Below are 16596 nucleotides of genomic sequence, written 5' to 3'. Positions count from 1 at the left end.
TAATGCCTCAGACTAACAGGAACACCTCCTCCATCAGCCGTGTCGCTCCACATCATATTGCTATACTCTCCCGCCCCTCCCTCTCCGTGCAGTCATCCATGAAACCATTCCAGTCCTCTCTCACCTCTTCATTCAAAGTCCACTTCGTCACAGAAAAAACTAGTTTTAATACCCTTCCTCACACATGCCATCACTGCAGGCACAACATTAACCGGTCCAGCATTGCATCCCGAACCAGTGCACTAGAGGGTAGGCCCGGCAACTCCATCCATGGCCGCCAAATGCTGTAAAACTTTTTCAATGTTTTTCTTTTTAAATAAACTCCCCTTTCCAATCTTATGACGTTATTTAATTTGTTTTTGAGCTCTGGTAATGTTGGTGGTAGAGGGTCTAACCAGTGATATGCTAGTAGCTTTCTTGCTTGGTACAAGATACGGGCTATTCCCAGAGCTGTTGGAGAATCCGGATCCACTTCTCCTTCCCACAGACTCAACAGGCACAGGCGGGGCGACGGTTGTATTGTGATATGATATATTTGATCTATAAGTCCCAGGGTTTGGTTCCAGAAATCACCAATGTGTCCACACTCCCACATAACATGCATCAAATGGGCATCATCCTGTCCACACCTAACACACTGTGTGTTTGGTCTGAGTCCCATCTTAAATAGTAGACTGGGAGTTTTATATACCCTGTGGATGAGATATATTTGAGACAGCTTTTGGCACTCCGATACCGCCAGTTTAGGAACTTGTTCCAATATATCAGACCAATGGCCTTCCGTCAGGGGACCGACGTCTCGTTCCCATTTGCTTTTAACAATCAATGGATGTGTTTCCAGATGGGCAGGTAGTAATTTTTTATATAGTCCCGAAATAAGACCCTTAGAGGACTCAGATGTAAGCAGCCTATGTAATATTTGATTATGTGTCACTGTTACCGGGTTTGTCGTGCGTGTCTCAGCTGCAAATACTGATAAAAGAAGACATGCGGAAGGTGAAACTCCGTTCTCAGTTGTTCAAAGCTTTTAAGAGTATTATTTTGTAGTACTTGTGACACTAAATGGATCCCTTTATCCTCCCATCCTCTGAACCCTACTAATTTTTTAATTTCTGGCAAGTCTGGGTTCTGCCACAGTGGCCAGAGCTCTGTAGGTCCGCTTATCCCCAAAAGAGACTTACCCCTGTCCCACACCCGAAATATCATAGCCAGTGTGGGATATCGTGCCCCATTTATCTGTCTTTGTCCCACATCCAACCGGCAACCTGGGTACTTCCATACTGATCCCTCTCTCACTATATCACCACTGGTATCATACCCTCCTTCTTTGCCCCAACTCCTCAGATGTTGCATCTGGGAGGCTATATAGTATATATATGGGTTTGGTACCGCCAGTCCTCCCTCCTCCTTTCCCCGCTGTAGCACTTCCAGTCGAATCCTAGCTTGCTTTTTCTTCCAAATAAGTTCCAGGAATATTGTATTAATTTTTACAAAAAATTCCCTACATATCCACACTGGAGAATTATGTATAAGGTATAGTAATTGTGGCATCATTACCATTTTAATTAAATTGGATCTGCCGATATTTGATAGCGGCAAACGGCACCAGGTATGCACTTTTGCTCTGAATCGCTGTAACAGGGGTTCCAGATTTATGGCCTGGAAATCCTTCGGGATTGGGCTGACAATTACTCCCAGATATTTAAACTCCCGGACCACAGGAACTGGAATCTTTAAGTCCGAAAAGTCCCCCGGAAGGGTGTCCAACGGCATTAAAGCCGACTTGGACCAGTTGATTCGTAGACCAGACCTCTGTCCAAATTCCCGAATGATATTCATTGCCGGCAAAATCGAGGAATGTACCCTGTCTAAATATAAGAGTAGATCGTCTGCGTATAATGATATCTTTTGTTCCACGGCTCCACACCGAAATCCCTCTACCTCCCTGGATTTCCGTATTGCCACTGCCAACGGCTCCACTGCAGTCGCGAATAGCAAGGGTGAAAGCGGGCCCCCCTGTCTAGTACCTCTTCCAAGAGGAAAAGACTCGGAGACCCTGCCATTAACCCTAACCTTCGCCACCGGTGAGTCATATAGCAGTTTTACCCAATTTATGAATCTATGTCCAAAGCCCAGTTTCCGAAGTACAGCCCACATATATTCCCATTCAAGGCTATCGAACGCCTTAGCGGCGTCTAAAGACAAAATTGCCCTTTCCCCCGGTTCCTCAGAACTATGTTGAATTCCCAAATATAATTTCCTGAAATTCATAGATGTGGCTCTGCATGGAATGAATCCTGTCTGATCACTCTGCACTATAGATGAGATGACTCGGGACATCCCATTGGCGAGCACCTTGGCCAGCAATTTAATGTCTGTTTGTAGGAGAGAAATTGGGCGATACGAATCCGGGATCTCTGGATCTTTTCCGGGTTTTAATAAGACTATTAAGGCTTCCCTCATAGAGGGCGGGAGGACCCTCTGCCTTTCAGATTCTTCAAATACCTTAAGTAGTTTGGGTAGCAGTAAGGGTGCATACGTTTTATAAAACTCTCCAGGCAGGCCATCTGTTCCCGGAGCTTTTTCATTTTGCGCTTCCTCCAGTTGTTCCAATGAGATGTCCCGGTCCAGCAATTCCCTGTTTACATCACTCAGTGTAGGAAGAGAGAGAGCATCCAAATACTGCTCAATCTCAGTCTCCGTGAGGTCACAGTCTGATATGTATAGCCGCATATAATACCTCTTTATTTCTCTTATTATATCCTCGCTTGCTGTTACAAAGTCACCCGATTCCGTCTTTAACCTATTTATATAAGAAGATCCTTCCTGTGCTCTAATGACTGTGGCCAGTAGGTGCCCCACGCCGTCCCCCGCCATAAAATAATTTTGTTTAAGGAAATAGCGTTTATTTTCTGCCACCGACATGAGATTTTCTTTGAGTGACATCTGTGCCTTCTCTAGAGTGTTTTTAGTTTCTACTGTCGGGTTGAGCACCACCGCAGCCTCCGCATCTGATACCTCCTGAATCAGACTCTGGGTGTAACCTTTGGTTTGATTTTTGCGTATTCATATTTCTCTAATATATATGCCCCTTACCACAGCTTTCATAGAGTCCCAAACTATGTGTGGCAGTGCAGAGCACTCATTAAGATGAAAGTATTCCAGAATGTTATCATATAAATATCCCCCAATAAGCTGGATCCAGAAGGGATTAAGATTCCAGATAGGCCTGGGCAGGGCGAGGGGGTTTCCCCATGCAAGCGTAACATGTAATGGTGAGTGATCAGATACACTTCTAGGTAGGTAGGCCATCTTTTGTGTATATGAGGCTATAAGTGCGTTTCCAATAGCCAGGTCTATCCGTGACATGGTGTGGTGGGAGCTAGAGTAACAGGAGAATTGTTTGGTTGTGGGGTGTTGGGCACGCCAAAGATCTACAAAACCCAGCTCTGTTAGCATTCTAGCAAATGAAGTCGGGGCAGCGTTCTCCGATATGTTTCCCGAGTGTAATTTATCTAGATAGGGGATTTTAATAATTATTTACATCCCTATCAGAAGCGTCGGCACAGATGGAAGGGAATCTAAAATAGACAATATCCTTTTTACCGGTTCGACTGAATATGGTGGAGGGATATATATCGCAACCAGAATAAATTGTATACCATACAGCGTGCAAAGCAAACATACAAATCTGCCCCCCGGGTCAATCACTGATTTGGTACATGAGAACGGGATGGATTTGTGCACCAACACACTCACACCCCGTGCATGGGTCGAGTATGTGGAATGATATTCATGCGCGATCCATCCCTTCCTCAGCCAATGAACATTATCCCTGACCATGTGGGTCTCGGAGAGACATAAAATAGCCGGTAAACGTTTCTGTAGGTGAGTAAATATAGCACATCTTTTGTTCGCATCTCCGAGCCCTCTAACATTCCACGCTACAATATTTAAAGATGTCGCCATAAGCGTAGACTAAGATATGATCCGGACGGATACTTCATACCTGGAGGAGAGAGGTGTTCTCCACCGATTCTCAAAAACATTAGGTTGAGCGACACGACTGAGGCACACCACACTTCCCAAACAGATTGCATCATACAACAATAAACAAGAAAAACAAGGAGATAGGGCTCCACACACCAGTGCGCAGTGCCCCTGCCCTCAAAATCAAGTGTTTCTTACACATTTCTCCCAAATAGAGAGAATCAGGGCTAAAAATACGCCCCAAGTCCATGCAGGGAGGGGGGTCCACCACTCGCTAGTGCAGCGTGTGTCCACAATGAACCGGCCGTCTCCAGTCCTGGATCCTAGATGAATTTAACTGTAATGAGCTCACCAGCATAGCGTCCCAAACAAAAACAACGCCTGGCGGCAGAAAGGGAAATCTCAGGTATTCTTCCTCCTCAGGGATCTCTCATTGATATCCAGCCAAGACAATGCCGCCCCAGCCGTATCAAAAAAATGAGTCTCTCCGTTCGCAGCAATCCGCAGCTTAGCAGGGTACATCATGGAATATGGCACTTGTAGGTTGGCGCAATCATTTTTTGATCTCAATAAATTGCGCTCTTTTACGTTGCACTTCCATGGAGAAATCAGGAAATATTGATATCTTCCTCCCATCAATTGCAAGTTCTTTGATATCTCTGGCTCTGCGCAGGATAGTGTCCCTATCTTTATAGTGCAGTAGTTTAATCAGAATAGGACGTGGGGGTGCTCCCGGCTGTGGGGCACGCGCAGGGACCCTGTGCGCCCTTTCAATGGTGAAGAAAGAGGATAGTATGTCTTTTCCCATGGTGTCTTTAAGCCATTTTTCAAAGAAATTCAATGGGTCATTGCCCTCCATCCTCTCTGGGACCCCCACCAGTCTCAAATTACTTCTGCGGGAGCGGTTCTCTAAATCATCCACCTTGTTTAGCAGTGTGGAGATATTTTGCGTGGCCTTTCCCAGCTCTCGTGACATTGGTGGTAATTTATCCTCTGTTGCACTCACTCTTTCCTCCAGCTCCCCCATTCTGACAGTCACCCCTTGCAGCTCACGTTTAATACAGGCCATATCTGAGGTGACAGTTCCCATCTGGCTGCTTAGAGTGGCCAATGTGGTATTGCAAGAGTTAATTGCTGCCAGAATGTCTCGCAGTATGGCCTCAGTGAAAACAGGTGTTGTTTGCTCCACATCTCCCCCTCCTCCCTCTGCCAGCGCAGGCCTCTGTGTCTGCATATCTTGTGCTGCTGAACATGCAGGGCCCAGGGTACTCACATTCTCACCGTCGGGTATGTTTTCTCCCTGCTCCAGGGCCCGTTCAGCGCTGCCATCGGGTGCCTCGTTGTAGGTAGGCTCTGTGCCAGGGGCCACTCTGGCAAACCGCTCCAACATGCTTGCTACTCCCACTGCTCCAGCTTGGGATGGTGTGGATGCCGGCGACGCCATATTGGATTCTTCAGAGGCACGCTCCTGCGCGTCTCTGTCTCTTTTATTGCTGCTGCGGGTCGGCATATCCTGGCTGTGCTCGCTTCCCCGGGTGTTATAAGTAGTGTTGCAGCCCTCCAGGGTCGGTAGTGCCTGTCAGCAAGGCCGGTGTGCAGGATGATTCAGGATCCAGGCAGGAGCTCACCCACGCTGCTTCCTCTCTACATGAGGTACAGGCCAATTCGTATTATTTTTAATTGGCCAAAAGGGGGGGTTTTGAACTTTTAAGTTTTGGGGGTTTATTTTTCATATTTTTCTAAAACTTTTTTAATGATTTCACTTGTCCCCCTAGGAGACAAGTATGCCTGTACACTCCGATCACTTTTCCTGACCAGAGCAATGCTTCAGCACCGCTCTGATATGGAGAAACACAGTGTTACTATGAATAGCGGCGCTCTGCCAGCATTCACAGGAAACACATCATGGCAGCGACAGAGGTCATCATCTGACCCCAAGCTGCCATGTCAATCCATTGGCTCCCCGTGATCGTATCATGGGGCTGCCGATGGCGGCAGGGATTGCATTGTTCCCTGCCGGAGCACTTTAGTGCAATCTAAGGTATTAACAGGCTCGAGTGACATGCATTTTTACAACGCCTGTGCTTTGTGCACCATGGACATAAACACACAGACAAAAGAGATACACTGCTACCCGTCCTATTTTCTCGCCATCTCATAACAGCTCCTTTACGAGAGATCTTAGTGAGCCTGAGCGGCAATAACCATGCATTACTGTTACTATTATCTCTTTAGCAATCTGAGCAAAAGTAGAGCACATTTGGGGGATACTATTTATGCGATTGCAATAGGTTTACATATTTTGCAGCGCTGCCTGGATATTCTATTGCTTCGGGACCGGTGATGTAGCACATGTCAAAGCAATGACAGCAGACAGAAAAACGGTTACATTAATCTGTCAAAACACATTTTCACTTGTCCATTGGACGAGCCCCACGATTCCTGTAATTAGGTCGTCATTCAGTATTTTAATTTAACTCTACAAGTTGTTCATTTACAATGCACTGGACGAATACATTTACCACATTATTTATAGAAAAATTATTTAAAATGTTAAAATGAGAGAACCAGTATAAGTTATGCAATATTGTTATTATCAATGAGCAAAATAGAAAAGGGGTGATTTCAAATTCTTATCCCATAATAGTAGATTATTGGTGTGCACACAGCCAGTTGTACTTCGAGGTGCTGGTAGATGGGATATGGCTTCCCTGGTAATATGTAATAAGTTTCACCGCACTCTCCAAAAGTTTTCATGCAAAAGTGATTTATTCAAGTAGACAGACGGTGGACAGTAGAAGGCAGGGATAAGCGACAGCAATAACGTTTCGACCTGTAAGGTCTAAAACAGAAAATTCGCTTCGTGCAATGTGGTATGGGCGCTCCCGCTGATCCGTAAGTGTGTCTTATTCTTATCCCAGACAGCTGCAGAAATCCATATGGTAGGGCTAGCCTGGCGATATTGCTAATGTCATCTTGGTTTCACAAAAGCACATCCATATATTGATATTTCTATATCTGTTTAGGAATCTATTCTTTTAGGAAACAAGATTCCATAATGCCATTCTCTACTGTGAAAGTGAAGAATAAATCATGCCAACCATTGCTGGCTATTAAACATCTATTATCAACCAATTAAAAGGACAGTCATGTTTATGTGCCACTCAAAATACTTACATATTTGACATATTCCTTCCATTGCTGCCACCACTGCATAGATATAAGAAACCAATTGTGCACAACCTGAAGGCCATGCCGACTCTCTCTCTCCAACCATCCCCTGCAGGCAAAAAAACCCCAACAATATATAAAGTTACGATTTTAGGCTGGAAAATATTGTCTAACATGAGCCATACAAGAAGATGAATTAAAGTGTTGTACCTGATGATCTGCCCCTCTTCTTCTGGAGTGGCTGGTCTTAAACCCAAAACTATGTGACAAACCTAAAGAAAATAAACAAAAAAGTTACAAGGGGGATCTTGTCCAACCTAAAAGGAAATTAAAAGATTAAAAAAAAGGCGCCATTTGTAAAGGAAGTCAGCTTATTCGGGATAGATGGGGAACCAAAGGCGGAATGAGAGAGTGTTGCTTTGTGTTCACATTAAGATTGTACTTCCCATGAGTAACCAAATACGTACTAAAATAGGACGACAGCTTTGTTACCGCAGAAGTAAAAATAACCACTAGTAACAACATTCAAAAACATTCAACATCTTTCATGGGAATGTTTTATTTTCTTTATTTTTCTTTTTTATAAAACTTTAAATATAAAGAAAAGTAAAATCTTCCATGTATTGTTGTAGCATACAATAGCCATTTTTATTGCTCTAGAATTGTTATACACCATAAGCTACATTTCTCCAAAAGTATTAGTCCAGGCTCTCATTGTAATTTAAAGGGAACCTGTCAGGTGCAATATGTACCCAGAACCACGAGCAGTCCTGGTTGTATATTGCTAATCCCTGCCTAACTGTCCCTGTATACACTAGTATAGATAAAGGGATCTTTAGAAAAAGTAATTCTAAAGATCCTTTATCATATGCTAATGAGCTCGGGACTAGTCACAAGGGTGTTAGTTCCTGCGCTCATTTTGCACTCTTAGCATGGTAGCACGCCAACAGGGACGTGCTAACATGCTATTCAATGCAGCATCACCAACGGTGAGGCGCGTACCTGTGTCCGCTGTCACCACTGATCAGAAGTCCCTGGCACTTTTGGTCATGTGCACTAGATCTCTCTGAAGCTGGGACGCGTACACCAGGCTTCACACTGTACATGACCGGAAGTGCTGAGTATTCTGATCAGCAGTGATAGTCGACACAGGTACGCGCCTCACTGCCGCATTGAATATGATGTTAGCACACCCCTGTGGGTGTGCTACCATGCTAAGAGGGCAGAATGAGCGCAGGAACAAACGCCCTTGTGACTAGTTACTGCGATCATTAGCATGTAATAAAGGATCTTTAGAAATGCTTTTTCTAAAGGTCTCTTTCTGTATGCCACTAGATACAGGGACAGTTAAGCAGGGATTAGAAGTATGCCTCCAGAACTGCTTGTGGTTTTGGGTGCATATTGCACCTGACAGGTTCCCTTTAAAGGGAATCTGTCCACAGGCTTTTGCCACCTAATCTGGGAGCAGCATAATGTAGAAACAGAGACCCTGATTCCAGTGATGTGTCACTTATGGGACGGCGTGGTGCAGTTTTGATAAAATCACTGTTTTATCAGCACCAGATTATCACTAGAGGTCAGCTTTCTGTCTACTGTCCATAGACAGAATAGTGCCAATCAGTAGTGTGAACAGGGTTATATAGTGATCAGTCTTCAGAGAACTGGTAGATCTGCAGCAGATAAACCTAATGATTTTATCAAATCTTCAGCAAGCATCCCAATAATATATTGCTGGAATCAGGGTCTCTGGCCCTATATCATGCAGTTTTCAGGGAGGGTAGCAAAAACCTGGTGACATATTGCTTTTAAGAAAGTCACAAAAAAATAAAAATAAATGTGGTTAGATTTAGATTTTTATTTTATGCTAGCAATAGGGAAAGCCCACTGGAGAAAGAGCATGTTGCCTAAGAAAAAAAAAATAAAGGCTCAGCACCACAATACCAAACTGTGTACACAGGAACTCAAACTCAGCCAACTGCTGTATTCTTGTAAATGTAAAACCATAAAATGCCACACAAGTCTAGACAAGGGCGGATGTACAACACAAATCACAAAGAATGAGCACTACATATACAGTCAATGACTACTCTCTCTTATCAACAGAAGGCTGCCCTTTTCTATTCTCACAATGACTTCCTTACAGCATTTCTATTGAATTCCACTTTTAAAAGCAGTAAACTGGCTCAGGCACGGGGCATGTCGCATTATATAAAGCTGACTTATCCTTTTCCTCGCACAATGAATGCTTGTATTACCCAGATGCTTGATTCTTGGATCATTTGACACTGACAAAGACATATATCAGGCCATCATTCCACATGATAAGCAGCTTTCTTGTAAACCGCAGGGCTTAAGGGTTTTACAGAGTTTATATGGCCTTTCGAAAGTGTCAGAATAACGGGAAAGTTACCAATCAAGATCTACATAGACACTTCGTGTCACAATGCAGAACAATGTAGGACCAAAAAGTGATCCCTGAAAAAAATGAGCCAATGTGGGGAACATTCATTATACAGCCATGGTAATAATATCTACATGTTATGCCTCGTCTGTCTGGGCTTAATATAACAATCATAATTCCCAAGTGTTGTTCCTAATAAGAACTGAATATATCACGTTGCAATCTTTCACAGCTAGCTGTAACTCATAATGTAATTTGGCTGAACATAATGTATGGGGATAGTAGCACTATCTATTACAGGATAGAAAGATAAACATTCACATACTAGCAATGAATTAAGAATAAGGTTTCCGTTGCACTGCAACTGGGAAATATCAACTGTTTCAGGAAAACGGAAGGGAATATTTTATTGATTTTAGAGAAATCGCAAACTACAAAAGTAAATAAATAAAGCAATTTACGATAGAAGAATTATGATTTGGGTAATTAAATTATCAAGAATAGATAAGGAAACAGTAAAGGTACCGTCACACATAACGACATCGCTAGCGAGATCGCAGCTGAGTCACGGTTTCTTGACGCAGTAGCGATCTCGTTATGTGTGACACTTACCAGCGATCAGGCCCCTGCTGTGAGATCTCTAGTCGTTGCAGAATGGTCCAGGCCATTTTCTTCAAAGGTGATGTCCTGCTGGGCAGGACATATCGCTGTGTTTGATGCTGTGTGACAGGGTCACAGTGACTGCTGAGATCGTTATACAGGTCGCTACTGCGACCTGTATTGTTCCTGCATCACTGGTAAGATCTGACTGTGTGACATCTCACCTGCGACCTCCCAGCGACTTACCTGCGATCCCTATCAGGTCGCATCGTTTTCGGGATCGCTGGTAAGTCATTGTGTGTGACTGGGCCTTAAGATTACTATATACGAAGCCAGCTTTTTTTTCCCCTTTTAGCCTGTCCAAGTAACTATGGTACTACTGCCTTACTGGATGTGAAGCACATAGTAATAGATAGTTAATATAACTGTATAATCTATCTCTTGCTTACAGCTATGGCCTGTATTACCACCTGGCCTCGTTTAAGTGAACCCCAATTCCATACAAATTTTGTCCCTGATTCACTATGTTTTCTGTCTAGTTTTCTAGTGTTATGCGGGGGAGGTGGTGTTTTGTCTACACCCAATTCATCATTACTCTATTTGCGTGTTTTTAAGTATTTTTTGTATGTGTTCTCCTGTTGATTTTGGTTAGTGATTCCTGATGAGACTTTCTAAAATGTCATAAAATATGGGGCAACTCCATTCCAGTACGCCTCCTCCCCAAGTGTATTTTTACGTACACTAGTATTTTGGTGAAATTTTTGTGCAATTTTACTAAACATGTGACTTTTGGGGCCAAAAGACCAAATCACTTACTGGCAAAGGGTTTTTTCGGGGTCCATGACAACACCACATGAGAGAGGGGGGGGATCTACCCTACAATAACAGGAAACCTATTGAATAAAAATGTGGACCTTCCACAGTTATATATAAACAGCATCCCATGAATTACACACCCAGAATACGTTAAGTGCATTCCCAAACCAGTGACAAGGTAGGGGATATAAGGGTAAGTTCACACAGTGAGTTTTCAAGGCGTTTTTACGCGTTTTTTGGGTGCGTTTTTGCTCAGAAAACTGCATGAATTTGCTTCCCCAGCAAAGTCTGAGTTTTCATTTTTGCTGTCTGCACAGTGTTTTTTTTAGCTGCATTTTTATGCTGCACACAAAAACGCAGCATGTCAATTGTTTTTGCATTTTTCACTGCGTTTTCCACCCACTGAGTTCAATGAGATGTTCAAAAACGCAATGAAAACGGCAAATTGCAAATATAGCTGCGTTTAATGTGTGTTTTTATGACTAAAAACACAGCTATAAACGCAAGGGGTGGGTAGTAAAGTGACATGTACAGGAAGAGGATTCCTTCTGTCATTAAACACAGAAGCGTGAATCCTCCCGGTACCGCCACCGCTGCTTCCATTTCCCGCCCGGTGCCATGTCAGCTCCCGTGCAGGAGGTGGAAGCGGCAGCTAAATCAAAAGTGAACAGTAGAAAAATGTCATACTCCCCTGTCTGCAGACTCTGTGTGCCATGTCCGCTCCCAGCTCCTCTTCCCGGTACCGCCACCCTGGCTGTGTGTCGGCTACCAGGCACGTACAATAGCTGCAGGACCTGGCGGTGATCACCTGATGCGGTCACCTGACGCATCAGCTGATCATAAGTCTCGCGGTGACGCCGGATTTTACCGTCAGGACACTTCATCACTGATTACCGGCAGCTCCTGCAGCGGTCGGACGGGATTCAGGACCGACGTGTGTAGTTGTTTTTTTTTTTTTGCACTGATGCATCAGCCGAGTCTGTACAGCGCGTGAGCGCCGACAGATTCCCCGGCGCTTGCAGTTAGTTAATGACAGCTGCAGACAGGCCGGGGTGATCTCCAGAGTTCAGGTGAGAGAACCAGCGATCACCCCGGCCTGTCTGCAGCGGTCATGAACTGAACCGCAAGTGCCGGGGAATCAATCACTCGGCGCTCGCTGTACAGTCTCGGCTGCACTCTGAAGCTCAGGTGAGAGCCCCGGAGTGCAGTGCGGGTACCTGAATCCAGGCCTAGCATTACTGAAGTTTCCTCCAGTAGCCAGTCCGACACTGCACAGAAGTGTGTAGTTTGTGGTTTTGTTTTTTTTTTTGCACTGATGCATCAGCTGATTGTATAAAAGCCGTTTATACAATCAGCTGCTGTGTCATGTGATTCAGGCCCTTGAACTTGACACATCATCTGATCGCTTTGCCTTCCAGCAAACAGATCAGATGATATTGGATCCGGATTGGACGGCGCGGGACCCTTGACCCAGGATTACTGCGGAGGGGGGTTCTTTATTTCAATAAAGATGGAGTCACTAATTGTGTTGTGTTTTATTTCCAATAAAAATAAGAAATTCATGGTGGCCATGTCTAATGTTGGCTCAACACCATGAATTTCAGGCTTAGGGCCAGCTGATAATACACAGCTTGCCCTAACCCCATTATTACCCAGCGAGCCACCCGGCATCAGGGCAGCTGGAAGAGTTGGATACAGCGCCAGAAGATGGCACTTCTATGAAAGCGCCATTTTCTGGGGTCGCTGCGGACTGCAATTCGCAGCGGGGGTGCCCAGAAAGCTTGGGCACCCTGCATTGCGGATTCCAATCAGCTGCCCAGTTGCACCTGGCTGGACACAAAAATTGGGCGAAGCCCACGTCATTTTTTTTTTTTTTAATTATTTCATGAAATTCATGAAATAATTGAAAACAAAAGGGCTTCCCTATATTTTTGGTTCCCAGCCGGGTACAAATAGGCAGCTGGGGGTTGGGGGCAGCCTTACCTGCCTGCTGTACCCGGCTAGCATACAAAAATATGGCGAAGCCCATGTAATTTTTTTGGGGGGCAAAGAGATCCTGCATACAGTCCTGGAAGGAGGATGCTGAGCCTTGTAGTTCGGCAGCTGCTGTCTCCTCTCCTGCATACACTATTGGATGGAGGATGCTGAACCTTGTAGTTCTGCAGCTGCTGTCTGCTCTCCTGCATCCACTAGTGGATGGAGTATGCTGAGCCTTGTAGGTCTCCTCCCCCTGACTCTCCCTCCAGCATACAGTCCTGGATAGAGCATGCTGAGCCTTGCAGTTCTGCAGCTGTCTGCTCTCCTGCATACAGTAGTGGAGAATGAAGAACATATTGAAGAAGGAAATGACATCAGACCTTTTTTTTTTTTCAACAATCTTTAATGGCAATGTTCACTAATAAAAACGCATAAAAACGCAGTGAGCAAAAACGCAGCAAAAAATGCACCAAAACGCAATAAAAACACATGCGTTTTTGCCGCGGGTGCGTTTTTGTACGTTTTTTGCGACAAAAAGAGCACAAAAACACAGCGTCAAAAAAACGCAGTGTGTGAACTTAGCCTTAGGATGCTGTCATGGGCTCTGGAAAATCTCATTACATTACGGTAAGTAATTTAGTCTTTCCTTACCTCCATGACAACACCACATGAGAGACTGACAGAGAGAATAAATCCCTCAGGGGACCACCGCTTGTAGAACACTTCTCCCACATGAAAAGGTTATCAGAATAGGAAAGATAGAATCTATAATGCTTACAGAAGGTTGAAGGAGAGGACCAAGTCACTGCCTTCCATATTTGGTCAATCGAGGCCTCCGCAATCTCAGCCCAGTAAGTTATGAGTCAAATCAAATGAGCCTTAATGCCTACAGAGACTGAATTACCACTAGAGGAATAAGCTAAGCTAATGGCCTCTCTAATCAATTTTGCTATAGTACCCTTCAAGATCCCTAGGACTTTTCTAAGGCCCTAAAAGGAGACAAACAGTGACTGGCTCCTTGTCCATGGTTTGGTCATCAAAATGTAATTTAACAAAGATCATCTAAGGTATGAAACCTTTACTTCTTTGGGTTACTATGCTTAACGTGAAAAGATAGCAGTATAATCTCCTGACATCTATGGAATTTAGATGCTACCTTCGAAAGGTAGGCTGGGTCTGGTCTTAGAACAACCCTATCATCAAACACCTGCATAAAGGGGCATTCACTGACAAAGACTGGATATCGCTGACACTATGGGCTGAATTCAGTGCCACCAAGAGTGTTGTTTTCAAGGTAAGATTTCTTACTGGAGAGGACTCTGACTGTTCAAAAGGGAGCCCAGTTAAATCCTCCAGCATGAAGTCAAATCCCAGGTTGGCACCCTAGTCATATGGACTGGTCTACCCCTATCGCATGCCTTGATAAATCAAGCAACCCATCTGTTGTCTGCCAAGTCCCTGATAGTACTGGCGGATAACCCCAAGACTAACCATTTTTTAAGGAATTTCAGGATGGACCTCACAGAAATCCCATCACCAAGCTGATCCTAATGACATGCATGACCAGAACTTCAACCAGTTCTGCCATACATCTTTGTTGTTATCATTTTTCTACTTATAAGCAAGGTAGACACTATTTGGGGAATAAACGTTAAGTGATCAGAAGTGATCTTTCAAATTCCAGGCTGGCAAATGCAGTCCTGCCGCTTGTAGAAGCCAGAATGGACCCTAATTGAGAAGATCTAGGATATCCAGAAGAATCCATGAATCAGAAATAAATACTAGTCACATCCATGAAAAACCAAGTCCTTTTGGGCCAGAACGAGGCTAAAGGGTTTATTTTTTCCTCGTCCTGCCTAATTTTTCTCAGGACCACTGGTATCAGGATTATGTGAGAAATGGAATAAGCCAGGTCGAAGTCTCAAGCAATCTGGCATGTATCTACAACATGAGGGATTTAAGGAACTAAACTTTTCTACCTTCCTGTTTGCGAATAGGTCTATACTTGGAAGACCCCATAGGTCAACTATTTGTTGAAAGACCCTCTGCATCAAAGTCGACTCTCCCTGACTCAGACAACTGCGACTTAAGAAGAAGGATTTTTTCTAAGTCCAAGCAGGTGATGTGTGCGCATGCGTGGCCCGCGGGGTTTCCTGGCTTGCTCAGCGGCGTCTCCTTGGCAATGTTGTGCACGATTGGGGGCCTTTTGTGACGCGTCATGACGCCCCCCTCGTGCACTCCTATGCAAACCTCTTTTTACCTGTCTACTACATTCCTTCTTAATGACAGCTTGTACTTTCTCATCGATCCGAAAGGTAAGCAATTTTCTTGTACTAATTCCTCAAACACAATATCCTGATTTCTCCAGCTTATCACTTTTCTCAAGGGCCAAAGCCTTAATGGAATTTTTTATCGCTGTCTCCAATACTGATTTCAGGTCCATTGCAATGTTTGGAGATTCCTCAAATATGATCTACTGGACACATGCTGCACACAGCCTCTTCTGCCATAAGTTGAGTAAGTTATGTTTGCAGAGTGTACACGCTTTATTATTAGGTTCCGCAGTACATTCCCTAGGCCTTTCCTAACAATCAACAAGAAAAAAGAGCCTTATCCTAGTGAACGTTCATGATGATCACTCACCATCGGCCGCTTTAATAAGGGTACGGTATCTGAAGACATGATCAAAACACTCAAAATGTTGTTTCCTGGGGCCGTCTGCTTTGCTGGCTGGTCTTCCTATGTCTTATGGTGTTCCTGATATCCCTCATGCGACTACCACTACTACGTCTGTCTTGACACTGACGCGGACCATGCTGCTTCTGTTACTCCTGCTGATCCTCAATAGCCTTGTCAGAAGGATAGCATGAGCACAAAACTTGCTTTCAGGCATTCAGACCTCATTTTAAATGACAGATTGGCCAACAGCTGATCCTTCCGGTCAGTGCCTGCTCTGATCCCCCAAAAAGTGAAAGGTGTAACTTCTGGGTTAGAAGTCCCCACAGTGCGCTCACCAACACAGAGCGCCTCTTCCAACGAGCCCGAGCAGTCCACGATTGCATTGCAGGCACATCCAGGCCCCACCAGCACTGTTCTCATTGCAGTGGAGATACTGCTCCTAGGCATGGGTAAGAGCAGCTTTGTTTTGTGTAGGTTCCTTACAAGGACAGGAAACTAAATGTTGTGGGGGAGAGGTGCTGCCTTTTTATTCAGTAGGTTTCCTGTCCTTGTGGGTTGGATCACTTCATCTCATGTGGTGATGTCATGGGGGAAAGGAAAAAAGTGTGGCAAAAACAGTTCAAAGCAGAAAAAGGACCGTTTTTAAATTTGCAGTAAATTCAAGAATCATGTGTTACCACCAAACAGCAACTAATATCAAAAGAGAAAAAGGGAAAGTGATGCAAATCACAAATTATGGACGGAGGCCATGATATTCTGCATGTCCCATTAACTGCTAGTGCCTAAAGGCCGCTTTACACGAAACGACATCGCTAAAGAGATGTCATTGGGGTCACGGAATTCGTGACACACTTTAGCGACGTTGTTGCGTGTGACACGCAGGAGTGCCCGTTAATGAGCGATAATACTCACCATATCGTTGCTCGTTGACACGCTGTCCAGTTCCCAAATATCGTTGCTGT

At 44.4% G+C, this 16596-nt stretch overlaps 1 protein-coding gene across 2 annotated transcripts in view; it reads right to left on the bottom strand.

The window, feature by feature from the left end:
- USP32 (ubiquitin specific peptidase 32) overlaps window positions 1–16596 on the bottom strand; it is a 391424-nt gene that overhangs the window by 150900 nt on the left and 223928 nt on the right. For both annotated transcript variants that reach the window (XM_075336246.1, XM_075336247.1), the window contains exons 11-12: window positions 7372–7433; window positions 7168–7270 (exon numbers count right to left, since the gene is read on the bottom strand). In XM_075336246.1, coding sequence (XP_075192361.1) covers window positions 7168–7270; window positions 7372–7433 — 165 coding nt within the window. The remainder of the gene's footprint in view (window positions 1–7167; window positions 7271–7371; window positions 7434–16596) is intronic.

The sequence above is a fragment of the Anomaloglossus baeobatrachus genome, chromosome 2 (assembly GCF_048569485.1).
Source record: "Anomaloglossus baeobatrachus isolate aAnoBae1 chromosome 2, aAnoBae1.hap1, whole genome shotgun sequence".
Taxonomy (NCBI): domain Eukaryota; kingdom Metazoa; phylum Chordata; class Amphibia; order Anura; family Aromobatidae; genus Anomaloglossus; species Anomaloglossus baeobatrachus.
Note: the sequence above shows the minus strand (reverse complement) of the source record. Positions and strands in the feature narration are given on the sequence as shown.